Raw genomic sequence first — 16,701 nt, forward strand, 5'->3', positions numbered from 1 at the left:
AATACACATGAAAATTAGAGTAATCTAAAGAAAATGCATTTAATGGATACATGTGACATAATTAAACAGGCATAAAGCAGGAATGCCACTAGTTCAAAAAATTTTTCAGCTACTAACTAATCTAGGGAGTGATTATGGCTGTGTAAGCTCCAGCTATCCTGAACTTCACTATGTAGACTAGCCTGTTCTGAAGCTCAAAGACCCATCTCACCTACTGCTACCACCATGCCTGGCACTTAGCTGTGGTTTCATCTGAATTTTGTTTAAAGCTTGCCTTTATGTATATGCCAAAAAAGAAGGTCTCAGATCTCCTGGAGGTGGAGTTACAGGAAGATGCAGGTCCTCTGGAAGGGCACGAAGTGCTCTTGACCACTGAGCCATCTTTCAATCAGATGGAAGAATGTTTAAAAAGGAATGGGCTGTCGTGGCAATTTGAGTATGAGGAGTCAAATATCTGTGTTCTGGGCTGTGTGGCTTCAAGTTAACTGCCTAAGTTTGTTCTTGTTCTATTAGTCTGAAGACTAGTGCCAGGATTCTGAAGTAATAATTTTCCAAGCCCAACATAACCTTATATGTTTAATGTATGAATTACTGTAAAGATATCTATTCAAGTCCAACAAAAAGAAAAATACTGAGCCAGGCGTGGTGGCGCACGCCTTTAATCCCAGCACTCCGGAGGCAGAGGCAGGCGGATTTCTGGCCAGCCTGATCTACAAAGTGAGTTTCCGGACAGCCAGGGCTACACAGAGAAACCCTGTCTCGAAAGAAAAAAGAAAAAAGAAAAAAAAGAAAACTACTGAAGAATCTGCAAGGATTCTGAGGAAGGGCCACTAAATTCACAAGGCCGTTTTAGGCTTCCTCTGTAAGAATCAAACTTGGGGGAAAATGAGACTTAATAGAACCACTTAGCTTTCAGACAAGGCCCTCAATTTCCTTTTTTTAAGATATATTTTATGTATGAGTAGACTGTCACTGTCTTCAGACACACCAGAAGAGCGCATCGGATCCCCATTACAGATGGTTGTGAGCCACTATGTAGTTGTTGGGGACTTAGGACCTCTGGAAGAGCAATCAATGTTCTTAACTACTGAGCCATCTCGCCAGTCCCCTCAATTTCTTAAAAATAAGCTGTCACTGGGCATGATAGATAGAACATGCTTTTGATCCCAGTAATGGGGAGGCAGAAGCAGGCCCACTTGTTCTACAGAATTCCAGTATAGCAAGCACTACATAAACTGTCTCCAAAAGTAAAAAATCAAATACCCGCCGGGCGTGGTGGCACACGCCTTTAATCCCAGCACTTGGGAGGCAGAGGCAGGCGGATTTCTGAGTTCGAGGCCAGCCTGGGCTACAGAGTGAGTTCCAGTACAGCCACGACTACACAGAGAAACCCTGTCTCGAAAAACCAAAAAAAAAAAAAAAAAAAAAAAGTCAAATACCCAAAAGACCAACTGTCACTGTGTAGCTTGCCTGTCTTGTCTTAGCTTCCTAGTGCTGGGATAACAGATATCACATTAAAACCACCTACTAGTGGGTCTCACTGAAGAGCTAGTTCATAATGACCTAGAGTTCAAGACGTTCCTGTCTCAGGCTCTGAAACATTGGAAGGCTTGGATCATTAGTGTTTACCACCAATCCTGGCATGTTGCCATCAGGAAAGCTGAGATATGTGACCCAATGTTAGGAGTAAAATACTTTATAATCTACTCAGTTAATCAACAGCTTAGGAAATAAGATGTCTGTACTTGTTTTATCATTTTCTTCCAAATTTATAAACTTTCAACAGCACCAAATTTGGTTCTTGGAAAATACAGTTACTAAAATCCCACAAAGCCTGAACATATAAAAACATTAAATTAGGGGCTGAAGAGATGGTTCAGCAATTAAAGAGCACTGGCTGCTCTTCCAGAGGTCCTGAGTTCATTTCCAGAACTATATGGTAGCTCACAGCCATCTGTAATGGAATCCGACTCCTTCTTCTGATGTTCGTGAAAACAGAGCACTCATATACACAAATCTTTTTAAATACATCTTGGAAAAAAGTACAATTAAGTGTTTATTAGCAAGTGCTAGAGATAGATCAGAGTTTAAAGTACTGTGCTCTTCCAGAGTTATCTGGGTTTGACTTTCTGCACCACATGGAGGATCACATGTAACTCCAGTCCCAGTGGATCCTACTCCTGCTTATGGCCTCCATAGACACTGCACACATGGTACAGAGACATGCACTCATGCACATAATGGTTTTTTAATTCAAAAGGCTTTGTTTAGCTTGTTGATTTTTAAAGTTCAACAATGAGCTGACCTCATGAGGACATTTAAGATTTGAAGCACTAGCCAGGCAGTGAGTGCTTTAATTCCAGCACTTGGGAAGCAGAGGCAGGTGGATCTTGATTTGGAGCCTAGCCTAATCTAGAGCCGAGTTCCAGGATAGCCAAGGCTACACAGACAAACCCAGTCTCAAAGAATAAAAAAAAAAAAGGAAAAAGATGTTTTGAAGGAGGTTAAGACTACTAATGAGGCAACTGTGTATAATCTCACACTTGGGAGGATTTCAAGTTGAGATCAGCCAGAGTGAGACCTTATCTCAAACAAATGAAACCCCCAAGAGCTAGTCTGATTCAAGTCAATAGGCATGGTGGCACTGAGGCAAAGATGAACTTGGCTGTTACCTTTCTGAAATTTACTTTGCCAACTTAAGGGGGTTAGGGGAAGGCCATTTGTTTTAGTTATAACAATATCTATTGTACAACTTAAAATTTCATATTTCTAGTCTTAAAATGTGATGTCACTCTTTGTTTTTTTGAGACAGGGTTTCTCTGTATAGCCCTGGCTGTCCTAGAACTCAATTTGTAGACCAGGCTGGCCTTGAACTCAGAAATCTGCCTGCCTCTGCCTATGGGATTAAAGGCGTGCGCCACCACCCCCAGCTGTGATGTCACTCTTAAGTATTCTGTAGCTAAAGCGTCTATGACATGCTAATGTTACTGGTGAAAATAAGTATGTTAGCAAAGGACTTCACAGACCCTTTTAGGTTTCCTGTTGACGGTTCAAACAACTCAACCCTAATTGCTCTGGACCCAACTTAACTCATAAGGTTCTCTAATACTTCAAGAAATAATTTTGCTATGCCTGACATTTTAGTAATCTAAACTCAGCCCTTCTTTTACCAAGAGAATCATCTGTGTAATGGCAAAGCTGGAGTTTATCAAGGGACATTAGAGTGGTAATAGGAAAGGGGCAAGGGCTGAGCATAAAGCTCGGTGGTAAGGTGCTCGCCTAGCATAAGTGAGGGCCTAGGTTCAACCCCCAGTACATGCAAAAGAAGGAAAAAGGCAGTATATACCTAAGACAAAGATGGAGACTTATTAAAAGAATCATTGCAAAGGAAATTCGAGTCAGTGTGGATTCAGAATGCCTCTCATATGTTCCCATTATAGACACAGCTGGCCTTCAGTCGGCAACCTTACAAGAGCTTATCCAAATGCCTTGGTTACTGGTGTATATAACCATACACTGCTTAAGAGTTCAACCTTGCAGCCTCATGTAGCCCCCAACATAACTTAATAAGCAGAGAAATACCTATTATATAAATCTGATCAATGTTGACTGCGAAAATAATTTGTCCACCTTTAACATCCTATTTTCGAAGTGACAAGTTTTGTAAGTTTTAGGTATTCCCACAGCCAAGTTTTATTTCAAAAAGGTGGTAAATTTATGTCATTAAGTCTGTGGGCTTTGGATGTTGTTTTTTGTTTGTTTTGGCAGGGGTTGAGTAGTGGCTGTGGGATAAAATTGAGACAAAGAAGCTAACGGTAATACTTTCACTCTCAGTAATCTGCAGCTCTAAAATGTAAGTTAATCATGTCCAAAGAATGGCACTGACTTTTGATCACAGCATACTGCCTACATACAATATAGCTAACCTGACAGGGTTTGGGTGCAAATTATCTTTAAAAGTTCATTAGCAATATTGAAATATCATTCCTAAATCTGCCAAGAGAAAAAGCTCTAGAAGTATACTCACTTCCTCGGGTTTCTCTGTGTAGCTCTGGCTGTCCTGGAACTCAATTTGTAGACCAGGCTGGCCTGGTCAGAAATCCACCCGCCTCCTGGGATTAAAGGCGTGCTGGGGTTAAAGGCGTGAGCCACCACGCCCAGCCCTCATGTTAGTTTTAACTTATAAAGGTTGTACTTAAGCCGAAAAGGGCATTGCTCAGGATTACAGGCAGAAAAACCATCCAACAGTGTAGGTGATCAAATATTGTAAATGGCACTATAGTAAAACTTATTCCTGGATGGGTTTGTGTTGTGGCAGGGCTCCCTCTTGTGGCCAACTGATTTTCCCTATCACTTAACAAAAACACTAGAAAACTAGACAGGTGACAGATGCTAGGCATGTTTTTCATAGCATCCTTTAAGTCTCTCAATTTGTAGACCCCTTCATGCTGATAGCTTAGTTACTGTACACCTAAATGGGAACCTCACAAAAAAGCCATGCTCATGACTTCTTTCCTCTGTAACCCACTGACACTATGCTATAATGTATAGTTTCAAGTTGCACCTCAGTGATAAAGCACTGAGGTTCAACTCATTATACAATAACCAGTACCAGTCCTCTGCCTCTGATTAGCTGCACAGGATATCTAGTCTATCTTGTATCTTATTTCTATTATGAAGCAGTAGCACCCTTTCCTTTGATCACTACAAGCACAATCAAATTCTCCACTGCCAAATAAAGCTTTCAAAACTAAAAATAAACTATGGTGTTAATGTCTTTGCTCTAAAGTGAAAATTATTTTGCAGTTATTTATTCAATCAAGCTTTTTCTCTTATCATTCCAACTCCACTCTTTCTCATAAAACCAGAATGGGCAAGGTTCCTTGAGATGGAAAGCAGGGCTTAGAGATGGCTCACCTGTTAAGAGCACTCATTGCTTTTCAGAGGACCCAGGTTTGATTCCTAGCACTTAGCAGCTTACAACTGTCCAGTCTCCAGTTCTGGGGGCAGCAACTGTTCTTACTATTCAAAACACGTTTGGTGCACTCACACACACTCCCCACTCTTGTAAACACCCATAACCATTAAGTCTAAGTCTTTAAAAAGATGGGTGCGGTGCATGCCTTAATCCTAGCACTCAGGAGGTAGAGGCAGGCAGTTCTGGAGGCCAGCCAGGGCTGTTAACAGAGACACCATCTCGAATAAAGAAAAATCTTAAAAACCTGACATCAAAACAGCACTACACTGTATATTGTGGGTATTACCTTCTATGAAGTCTTGCTACAGTGTTAAAACTATGTAGTAATGGAATATATTGTGTGGTTGACACCTTTTAAGTACCTGATTCAGTCTAAAAGGATGGAGAACTTAAATCTCAATAAAGGTTCCAAATTAACAGCTTTTTATTCACTCCCAAAATTACATATAGCAACATTAATCCTCTGCAGTACTAGTACAATTCTACAACTCCTTGCTCACCCAAACTAGATATATATTTGGGATCCATGGTTGTTCAGACTTTACATGAAGATCTTATCACATATACTTCATATATATATATAACACCTTCAACAATGCCTATGTGACTTTTACACAAATTACACAATAAAGGCATCTACTCTGGCCAGATTTTACATTCATTTGGCTCAATAAAAACAATCTGTGGTATTCCGGTATTGTGGGTTATCAATCTATCATCAAATTATGATGGAAATAAGCTACAAGTGGTTGTTGTTATAACAGAACTCAGTCTAATACTTTTTCTCCTTTTAATACTATTTAAATACATATAATTTATTTCATTTGTAATTTCACTACAAATTTCATATACAAAGCAAAAAGGCAAACACCAAAAGTTGACCTTGACCACAGAATGCTGAAAATAGCACCACCCCTACAAAAGCATGGCTCATAGACAGATCTTAGAATTTATCATATTCAACTCCAGAATTGAGATGAGTAGATTTATACACTCAAAAAACTATTAAAAATATAAAGCTGGGAGGAGGAGAGGTACATTGCAAGTCAGGAGCAATTATTATTCATCACAAACTTTAGCTCTTAAAATCCAGATCCCAAACTAGGTATCAGAAAACGTTTCTTACCTTTGTTTCCAGTAGGATGGGCTGAACAGCAAGTTGGGTTATTCAATCAGATGTTATGAAAGTACTTGCTTAAAGAGATTTAAGTGCTTTCTTGGTTAGAAAAACTAATCATAGGTTTCCCTACAATATCCTAAGGGAACAGAGAAGGGGGTAGAAATCAAAGTAGTATTTGTAGTTCCAAAGTGGTAGTATCAATTGTCAGTATGGGTACAGCCCTATTTCCTAAGCATTAAAACCTACGCTATGCTCACTAGTGTTCAAACATAAGCCTACAGTGAAGCAAAGAACACTTTGCTCATTTCAATCTACAACTGAACTACTAAAAACAGAGGCCATTCTTGGTCCTGTTTCCAAGCATTCAAAGTAAACCCACATTTGCATTTATCTAGCTCGCTTTAACCTTTTAATACTACTTTAGTAAGCTGGGCATGGGGGTTCATGGCAAATCCCAGAATCTGGGAGACTGGGTTTACTTAGGAGTTTTGGGCCCAGTCTAGACCAGAGTAGAGTGAGGTTCTCTGGAGGAAAAAAAAAAAATCGAAATGAATTTTCCTGATTGTAACAATGTATCTTAAAACACCATAAATTTCCAAATATCCCATGTTTAGCCATGCTAATTCCTCATCCTTTTAGTTGTGCTCTGAATTCTGTAACACAGCTACCTAACCTTAATGAGTCTACTGAACCCATCACCTAAAGCGAAATCCTAGTTTTGAACTTAAAATGGGGTCATTAAAATGAACAAGCTGAGATCTCATGCAAATTTCTTGAAACCTTTCTTTCACTAGCAAACATTTCTGGTCTCCCCTATATTTTACATTACATCTTAACAGTATCATATTTAGCCTGCAACTCAAGGAAAGTTAAAGATCTAGCTATTTCTACTGTGGTGCTGAAAAAGTGGTCTATTCATTCTAGCCAGGAGGAAATCACAAGCTTGGGATTTTAAATAAAAGTTCCATTCTCCAAACCAAATAAGATGAAGATTAAGCTTCAAGGGGTTATCAGGAGAGATACAATAGTAGACAAGATATATAAAATTGCTGACTCAATACAGAACAGTTTGGGGACAGAACACTCTATGGCTGAAAAGATTTATAATGTATTTATTAACCCAATAAGCATGACAGCACACTATCCAAAATTAAAAAAAAAAAAAAATCTGTGTAGTCTAATTTGTCTCCTAATGTTAATACTGAATTTGAGTTCCACTGAGAATCTCAAAGCTAAAATTGATTAGCTATCAAACTTTGTACAAAAGCCTATTTTGTCTAAAGCATTACCAAAATAAACAGCAACTGTAAGTTCTTTAGCAAAATATGAAAGATTACTTTCCAGATCATTACCCTCTACACAATTGTTATGTATGTAACTGCCTTACACTCAGTTTATTACGCTCTTAAGACTTCCACAACAGAAACAGTCATCATTTATTAGAATCTTTAATTTACTAACACATAAACAGAATCAGAATCTTATCAAATTAAATAACTGATACACTAGTTACCCAATCAAAATTTTACATGAAGAGGAAAAAGGACAACCATGCATCGTTTTTTAAAAAATGTTTATTTTTTTTCAAAGAAAAAACGGCAATAGCCAATTGGAAACCTACTTATTCTTCAACTCCAATTTTGTTTTCTTTAAATTTAGAAGTGACTTACTGATTTACTATTTTAAACAAACCCCCCCTTTTCCCCTTTAAATGTTTACCATCTACTCGTGCTGAATCCTTCCAAGGAGATTGCTCCAGCGTATATCTCCAGGTCCTCGCTTTGCTCCTTTTACCAAAAAATGCAAAACACAATTCCATCGTGCATCTTAAGGGCTCCAATCGTCAAAAATAGGAAAAAATTCTTTGGAATAGCCAATTAAGTTGAATGAAAAAAAAATCCACACGAATGCGGTTTGGTTGGGGCAGGAAGGAATCCACTCCTATGTTCCTGGTAATCTGATCCCGCTCCATGAATCCTGGTAATTCATCCTCCCTATCCTATCCACATTATGATTTGAATCCAATGATCCAGCTCCAAGGATTGGGATCCAGTGAGCCCTCTCCAATCCAAACCTTTATAACCAGCAAAACCAAAAAAGAGGAGGCAAAATGTTAGACACTGTAACCAAAAAAAGTTTCTGGGGAATGATGAGTTATGTCTGTCATCAGTTTACAGATGTACATCAATAACTATCAAATTCCCCAAAACAAGTTTCTGTATGGTGTTCAGATAAATTTTAGAAACTTAATAACTATAGAGACTAACTGGAAGAAGCACTTTATATTTACATTCAACTGATAATGCCAACACTTGTTACTGTACAGGTATCACAGGTTTTGTGGTTGCAAAGTTATGTAATTGAAGTTTACTGGTATTACTACCCACCTAAACCTAAACTATTGCTCCCATCTGCAATTTAGCTTGTAAATTAAAGTGTTTTAAACATGAGTCAATTATGAATATTAAAAGGGAAGGTGAGACTTAAAGTATTCCCAACTAGATTATCTACACTAATACGTTGGAATTCTATTATTTTGCTGTCATTTTGTCTTTTAAAAATGAAATAACAACGCTCTATCAGTCACACAGAGGACATGCAGATTTAGCAGTATTGATATTATACTCTGTTTGGAAATAGACACCCTGTACCCACATGTACACCAACAGCAGGCCACACATTAACAGTTGTAACTAAGCACTGTGACAAATTAGCCATTCTTCCCACATTAGTCCCTATTAAAACAAAAAGGGGGGAAGGGAGCAAATAATTGTTACAAAATGGGCAATTCTGCCACAATTGCCAAGGTTTTAAAAAGCAAAGCAATTGTAGCTGAAGATAACTGCATTAAGTGTTTGCAAATCTTTTAAGGTAGATAAATTTTTAACCCTCGCCTTCTAGTATAAGGTCAATACTGCCAATTTCATCTGTGACAATAGCACTTGGAGTCATACCATTGCCTCCATTATTGATCTGATCCTCCTCAATCCTCCTTTTGACAATCCTAAAATGATTGAAATGTGCTCCACAATCCTTAATCCAAAGCATTCTTAATCCATCTCTTCAGATATGTCTACAGAAAGACACATGAAAAGCAAGATAAACATAAGAACTTCCCCAAGTAAGATAACCACAAACACCCCAACATCCCATTTCACACAAACCAGAGCAGAATAGACATTTACATAATATCACAGTCTGAAGAGCATGGAAATTAACTAAATTTAAACAATCCTGTCTATGACATCACTTAAAATACAAGTTACCAAAGACATGAGGGGAATGTAGATGTTAGGAGCAAGGGGATATTACACAAGAATGCAATTCAACACTTTAGCCCATTCTGAACAAAACAGCTTGAATTAAAAAAATGAAAAGATTGTACTGAGTAAAGGAAAACTGTATACAACATGGGTTCTACAAAAAGTGTCACCAATCATCTTATGTACGAGAGCGAGATCTGCTATGACGGGGAGAATAGCGTGGTGATCCTCTGCTTCTCCTTGGGGAGTAACTGCGACTCCTGCTGTTGCTTCTGCTACGGCTTCTGCTACGACTACGGCTTCGAGATCGAGATCTTCCATAACTTGGACTTCTGGGCCCATCAACTTTAACCCGGATGTAGGCAGTTTCTCCCTATTGGATAGACAGAACTTTCCATTGAAAGATCTAAGCTTTCACCTGTCTTCAGACAAGCTGAACCAATACAAAGACAGATCAGGTCTCTGGTAATTTACTTGAACACCCTCGCCTGTATCCTTACCTTCAAATTCCACTGTTAAGAAAACTGTATCCAATTCTGGCCAAAAAAAAGAATAAGTGTATAACCTACCTCGTGAGATCTAAACTTAGTGTTATCCAGTTTTCGAACTGCATACGTCATATCTTCTTTCCGTACAAACTCCACGACACCAGTGCCATCTCGGTAAACATCAGCGTAACATACATCACCTGCCTCACGCATGTGATCCTTTAAGTCCTGCCAGCTTCCACTCGGAGGCAGTCCTGAAAAAGCGATTCCCCCTAATTTAATACTACTCATCCAGTCCCACGGCAAACTTGTAAAGTACATTCGAACAAGGATTATTTTAAAATACTTAGTGATTGTACTTAAGTGTTTCCAGGTAAAGAGCTGGTAAGAGTCAGATCCAGAGTCCAAATTTATTTGTAAAGGATCTTCATAGGCTAGTACTGCAACCTAATTTGGGTAAATCACCACCACAGTAATCTTTATTTACTAAATTCATCCCAAAGACCGAAGTAGTCCAAGACCCCGTGTTTAAAACAAAACAAAAACAACAATAACAACAAAAACCTTGCAGTTCTCAAAGCGGTCACGCGGGAAAAAGATTTTAACCCGCACGAAATCAACTCACCAGAGACAACCACTCTGTTCTCGGACCGCCTGGACGGCGGGCCATAGCGGCCTCTCGGGGCGCCGCCGCCTCCACCCCCGCCGCCGCCTCGGCCGGTCCCGCGGCCGCTTCGGGGAAACTCTACCCGCAGCCGGTAGCCGTCGTAGTCGTAGCCGTCGCGACCGTACACCGCATCTTCCGCGTCTCTGCGTGTGATCACAGAAAGCGAAAAGGGGGGTGATGAGGCGAGGGAGCCGCCGGACCCAGCTCGCTCGCCCGCTCCGGGGGAAAAGCCGCGGCCACAGCGCACATGCGCACCCACGGGGCCACACGGAGCCCCACATGCGTCGCATAATAGGGCCGGCCCTTCCCCCACCCAGCACCACGCCGGGCAGAGGCTCCCGACCACCGCGCCGGCCCTCAGCGCCTCGGTTTCCCGCTCCGGGGGCTGCGCATGGGCTCGGGGGGGAGGGGGGACGTCCGAGGCGGCCGGCCACCGGAGACAACGCGCCGCCTCTCGGCTCTCCTGACTCGACTCCTGCAGGGGCGATAGCGCCTCGGAGCCCCTCCTCTCCCCCCATTATGTTCCAAGGCCTCCGAGCCTTCCCCAACTCCTCCACGCTATCTCCTCAAGGCCGCGCACGCCCCACGCTGCCTCACCGCGGGTCCTCGAACTCAACGAAGGCGAAGGGCGGTCCCCCGCGGCGGTTCTTCAGGTCGATGTCGCGGATGGCGCCGTATTTGTAAAACACGTCCTCGATGTCCTTGGTTCGGATGTCCGGAGGTAGGTTACCCACGTAGATGCGACAGTCGTTGTTCCCCGCCGGGCCACGGATCACACCACCTCCCGACATGGCGGCGGCGACGACGAAAAGCGCGGACTCCGGGGGAGGAAAAAAAAAAAAATAGGCCTTCCCACCAAGCCTAGCGTACGGCAGAACGAGCCCTCAGCGGCACCACGTCTCCCGCGGCCGCTCCAAAATGGCGCCTTTATCAGCTCCGCGCACTGATACCGGGGGGGAGGGGGAGGAAGAGAAGCCGGAGGAAGCGGCTCGCCGGTCCCAGTGCGCAGGCGCACGCCTCTAACGGGTGCTGAGAGAGGCACGCTCGCGCACGCGCGACGTCACCCTCCGCACGGAGGGGAAAAAAAGTCCCTCGCGTCCTGGCAGGGTGATTGGCTGCTGGAGCGGCCAGGCGTTTGGTAAAACTCCTATGCTCTGGTTAAAGCGCCTATTATTAATCCCCGCTGAGTCCAGGATCGTTGGCCTCCTCGGGGGTAGACCCTCTCTGAAAGCAGCTCGGCGCTCTAAAAAGATAGGGTGAAACCTAGCCTGCAAGCGTGTCCCACCATGCTCCGCGGTGGTAACGGCCTTTGGCGGGAAAGGCGCCGCGGGGCGGAGATAGATGACGCTGGGCTGTTGCTCCGGAAACCTGGGCATCTTCTGCACTTCAGTGCCGCCGGCGGGAGTTGCAGGTGATTTCGTTTGAAAGCCGAAGCGGAGCTGGGTGGCTTCTGCCTCTGGGAACCTGCGGTGGGCTGCATATTAAAGTGTCTAGACGGATCCTCCAAATGAAAACTGCCTTGAGTTTTTCTCTTCCTCCTTTCAAAGGATGAAAAAGGAAGAGTGATAAAACAGTAACTGCAGGGCCGAGATCCGGCTTCTGTGCTGCTCTGGGGAGATTATTTATTTATTTATTTATTTGCCAAGATTATCTGCAATAGGATTCTTGCATTGGATACCACAATTTTGCTTCTTTGTTTTGTAATAACAGGAATAGAAGAACCTTATGTGTGAAATCATACGGGCTTGTAGTGTTGTTAATGAACTCGATTTATAATAAAAGCAAACCAATCTGGACTTAAGCTTGTGTGCCTGAAATCACTCCGGAAGCGGAGGCAAGGAGGGTCCAGCCTACCCTGTTATACACAGTTCTATTAAAGGTTAGCCCGAAGCCGGGCAGTGGTGGCGCAGGCCTTTAATCCCAGCACTCGGGAGGCAGGGGCAGGCGGATTTCTGAGTTCGAGGCCAGCCTGGTCTACAGAGTGTGTTCCAGGACAGCCAGGGCTATACACAGAAACCCTGTCTCGAAAAACCAAAGGGAAAAAAAAAAAAGGTTAGCCCGGGACATGCAGGGAAACCCTTTCTATTAAAAATATTGAAAAACAAACAAAACTTTTTCTTGGTATTGTTTTTGTTTTGGGGTTGTTTTGTTTGAGACACAATTTCTCTGTGTACCCCTGGCTGTCCTGGAACTCGGAGTTCCTGCCTTCTGAGTGCTGGGATCAAAGTCACTACCTCCCAGCTAAAACCAGAGCCTTTCATGATTGCATAGAGACAGCCAGGCGTGGTGGTGAATACCTTTTGAAGTTTGTAGGAAGCAGAATTTCAGGGTTCAAGGCCAGCCAAAGCTGTGTCGACCCTATCACTAATACATATGCTAAGTCGGATCCCCACAGGTTCTAAGGGTGATTCTTTATACTGTAATTTTTAGTTTTTAAATTTTATGTTATGCATATTGTGTCTTGGGGTGGTGGGTCATGCCATGGCCCATGTGTGAAAGTCAGAAAATAAGGTGCAGTTCACTACACATGCCATGTGAGCCCCCGAGATGAAAGGTAAGGCTTGGGAGAAGCACCTTAACTGGATGAGTCATTGAGTCATCTGCTGCCCCTGGAAGTGATCATTTATTTACCACAGTCCAAGGACGTGGGGCTGCTTAAGATGAAACCATTAAATATTAAGACTGGCTGAAGAAATTAAGGACAGTGAGAGTGGGGGAGAGGCAGAAGTGATGTATAAGGTTTCTAGGCAAAAGGCCTGAAGAACTTGTTGAATTTTGGGAGATCTACTGCAAATTTGACTACTCTCACCAGAAGTCACAGTAAAGAAGAGGAGAGCATAATATATCCAATTTTTTGTTTTGTTTTGTTTTGTTTTGTTTTTCAAGACAGGGTTTCTCTGTATAGTCTTGGCTGTCCTGGAACTCACTTTGTAGACCAGGCTGGCCTCGAACTCAGAAATCCGCCTGTCTCTGTCTCCCGAGTACTGGGATTAAAGGCGTGCGCCACCATGCCCGGCAATATATCCAATTTTTAAGCAAAAATCTAAATAGTTAGGGAAAAAGCAATTTTTTGTTATTGTTAGTCATAAAAGCATGGGAGCCCACATCAGTAATCCCAGCCCTCAGGAGGTTAAGATAAACAAGGAAAATAGTGAACTCACTGGGAGTCTACCCTGCTTCAAAAACAAAGCCGGAGCCGGGCGTGGTGGCACACACCTTTATGGCACACACCTTTAATCCCAGCACTCAGGAGGCAGAGGCAGGCGGATTTCTGAGTTCGAGGCCAGCCTGGTCTACAAAGTGAGTTCCAGGACAGCCAGAGCTACACAGAGAAACCCTGTCTCGAAAAACTTTAAAAAAAAATAAAAAGATAATAAAATAAAGTAAAATTTTATATTTTTTAACATTTATGCTAATATTGACCTCTTTGGTGATAACTTTGTTATTTTTACTACTAAATAAAACGACAAAGTTCTAAATATTCAACTGGCCAGGCAGTGGTGGCCCACACCTTTAATCCCAGCACTCCCTGGGCAGAGGCAGGTGGATTTCTGAGTTCAAGGCCAGCCTGATCTACAGAGTGAATTCCAGGCAGCCAGGGCTACACAGAGAAACCCTGTCTTGAAAAACAAAAAAAAAACAAAAAACAAACAAAAAACCCCTACATATTCTGGGAAAAATTTACTTGTTTTTTGTTTTAATAACACGTATTTTCAGAAAATGAAAGAAACAGTACATATCTTTGATTTTTCATCTTTGATTGCTCACTGGTTATGGACATAAATACTGGTTAATTTTGTGTTATTGTAATAAAGTATCTGAGGTTGGGTAACACTTCTGAAAGATTTATCCAGTTCAAAGACCCATTTCTATGGCTTCTCAAGTAGGCCTTGCTAAGCAGTACGTATCTTTTTATTTAGTTTATGTGTGTCTCATTTTGCCTAGTAAAATTATGTTACCGATACTTTTCTGTCATAACTTCTTTATCACCAGTAAATTCCTTATTAAAATGAATATTGATTATTTTTTTTTGTTTGTTTGTTTTGTTTTTTTGTTTTTTCGAGACAGGGTTTCTCTGTGTAGCCCTGGCTGTCCTGGCACTCACTTTGTAGACCAGGCTGGCCTCGAACTCAGAAATCCGCCTGCCTCTGCCTCCCGAGTGCTGGGATTAAAGGCGTGCGCCACCACGCCCGGCATGAATATTGATTATTTACTGACTGTTCCTTGAAAAATGTAGAACAGTGAGCAGACTGTTGTTTCCATGGAAACTTGATGTTGCTGTCAGTAGATAGACAACGCTCGTAAGGATTGATTTCATTCCATGGATAACAAAAGCCACTTTTGAAGCCCAACTAAGACATCTAAAAATACTGCCGTGGTATAATTTTATTCCAGGACTGGCTTCCTTAATTCTTTGAGTCTTTCTGCCTTTTTTTTGGCTGAATTAGCCCATCTTTGTTGTCCCATTATTAACAATATGACTTCGCCAAAAAAAAAAAAAAAAAAAAGTTCCTAAAATGATCTGTAACAAAAAGATTATCTTCAGTATGACTTGTTCCTATATTAATTACTATTCTAGCTCTTGTCTTCCTTCCCTCTTTGTCTTCTAAGGTCAAATTCAGTTCAAGTTGAACACTTTCTAGGTGAACTAATTAGGTTTTTTGTTTGGTTTTGGTTGTTCTAGGCAAGGTTTCTCTTTGTAGCTCTAGCTGTCTTTGAATTCACACTGTAAACTAGGCTGGCCTCAAACTCAGAGATCCACTTGCCTCTGATTCTGGGATACCAACACTGGTAATTATTTGAATTTTTGTTTTAATGCTGATGAGTCTTTTGGGGGGGTATTTGAGGGGTCTGAAGATGTTACCCCAGGTGATCTGAAGTGCTTCATCATACCTGGCTGCAATTTCTTGTTATAATGGGGTGAAAATAAGTGTGGGGGGTTTGTTTGTTTGTTTGTTTGGGTTTTCGAGACAGGGTTTCTCTGTATAGCCATGGCTGTCCTGGAACTCACTCTGTAGACCAGGCTGGCCTTGAACTCAGAAATCCCCCTGCTCTGCCTCCCAAGTGCTGGGATCAAAGGTGTGTACCACCACCGCCTGGCAGTGTTAGATATTTTCACTGCTACTTGTTCATAATCCTGCCAAATACAAAATTAATGTTGATAGCAATATTTATTTGAGGTTTTGAAAGTATGACCTTCTCCCTCTTTTATTGTTTTTTTAAATACTTATTTGGTGGTTTGGTTTTGTTTGTTTTATTTTTATTTTTCTAGACAGGGTTCTTCCGTGTAGCTTTGGCTGTCCTGCAGCTCACTTAAATCATAGAGATCCACCCGCCTCTGCCCCGAGTGCAGAGATTAAAGGTGTGTCCACCACCTCCTGGCTTTGTTAAAGATCCATTTCATTTTAAAAGTATAAATATGTCTATTTTTGTTCATGCACAAGTACAGTGCCTGTGGTGACAAGAAAAGGGCATTGAGTCCCCTGGATCTGGGATTACAGGAGATAGTACGATACCCAGGAGCCCTGGGACCTGAACTTGGGGTGTTCTACAAGAGCAGCACTTTCTGTTAGCCACTGAACTGTCTCTCCAGCCCACTGGTTTTGTTTGTTTGTTTTTTGGTTTTGTTTGACTTAGTTAGGGTTTCCATTGCTGTGAACAGACACCATGACCAAGGTAACTCTTAGAAAGGACATTTAACCGGGGCGGGCTTACAGGTTCAGAGGTGGGAACATGGCAGTGTCCAGGCCCACATGTCGCTTGAGGAATGGAGAGTTCTACATCTTGTTCTGAAGGCAAACAGAAGACTGTGTTCCAGGCAGCTAGGAAGAGGGTCTCAATGCCCACCCCTACAGTGACACACTTCCTCCAACAATCCACATCTCCTAATAGTGCCACTCCCTGGACCACGCATATTCAAACCACCACATTGTTGTTATTTTGTTTTGTTCTTTGTTTTCTGAGACAAGTTCTCACTCTGTAGATCATGCTGACCTCTGCCTCCCAGGTGCTGGAAACAAAGGTGCGAGCCACCACACCCAGCTATATTTATTTTATGTGCATGGGAGTATTGGCTGCCTATATCTATGCCACATGTGTGCAGTGCCCCTTGGATGCCAGAAGAGGGCATTGTGTCCCCTGAAACTGGAGTTACAGCTGACTTTGAGCTGCTTCTATTTGACCAT

The 16,701-nt window shown here is 42.0% G+C and overlaps 1 protein-coding gene across 2 annotated transcripts; it reads right to left on the minus strand.

The window, feature by feature from the left end:
* Positions 1-5,378: 5,378 nt before the first annotated feature.
* Positions 5,379-11,471, minus strand: Srsf1 (serine and arginine rich splicing factor 1). Of its 2 annotated transcripts, XR_002379227.3 has the most exons (5): positions 11,114-11,471; positions 10,475-10,659; positions 9,931-10,103; positions 9,053-9,734; positions 5,379-8,172 (listed from the first exon to the last, which is right to left on the minus strand). XR_002379227.3 is itself a non-coding variant. In XM_021178314.3 (4 exons), the coding sequence occupies exons 1-4, from the start codon at positions 11,305-11,307 to the stop codon at positions 9,540-9,542; spliced, it is 747 nt and encodes a 248-aa protein (XP_021033973.1). In that variant the 5' UTR covers positions 11,308-11,471; the 3' UTR covers positions 5,379-9,539. The 2 variants fall into 2 exon arrangements, 1 of the variants encoding a protein (XP_021033973.1); XM_021178314.3 differs by having other exon boundaries at positions 5,379-9,734.
* Between the last annotated feature and the right edge of the window lie 5,230 nt (positions 11,472-16,701).

Source organism: Mus caroli, unplaced genomic scaffold (genome assembly GCF_978045245.1).
Source record: "Mus caroli unplaced genomic scaffold, Mus_caroli_1 scaffold_13, whole genome shotgun sequence".
Classification (NCBI taxonomy): Eukaryota; Metazoa; Chordata; class Mammalia; order Rodentia; family Muridae; genus Mus; species Mus caroli.

Bases quoted from the DNA above. Each gene is read 5' to 3' on its own strand.
- Srsf1 (XM_021178314.3), bottom strand. From the start codon at position 11,307: ATGTCGGGAGGTGGTGTGATCCGTGGCCCGGCGGGGAACAACGACTGT. The intron at 10,660-11,113 runs GTGAGGCAGCGT...GATCACACGCAG, and splicing joins GTTGAGTTCGAGGACCCGCG to AGACGCGGAAGATGCGGTGT. The intron at 10,104-10,474 runs GTGAGTTGATTT...TCGCTTTTTCAG, and splicing joins GAACAGAGTGGTTGTCTCTG to GACTGCCTCCGAGTGGAAGC.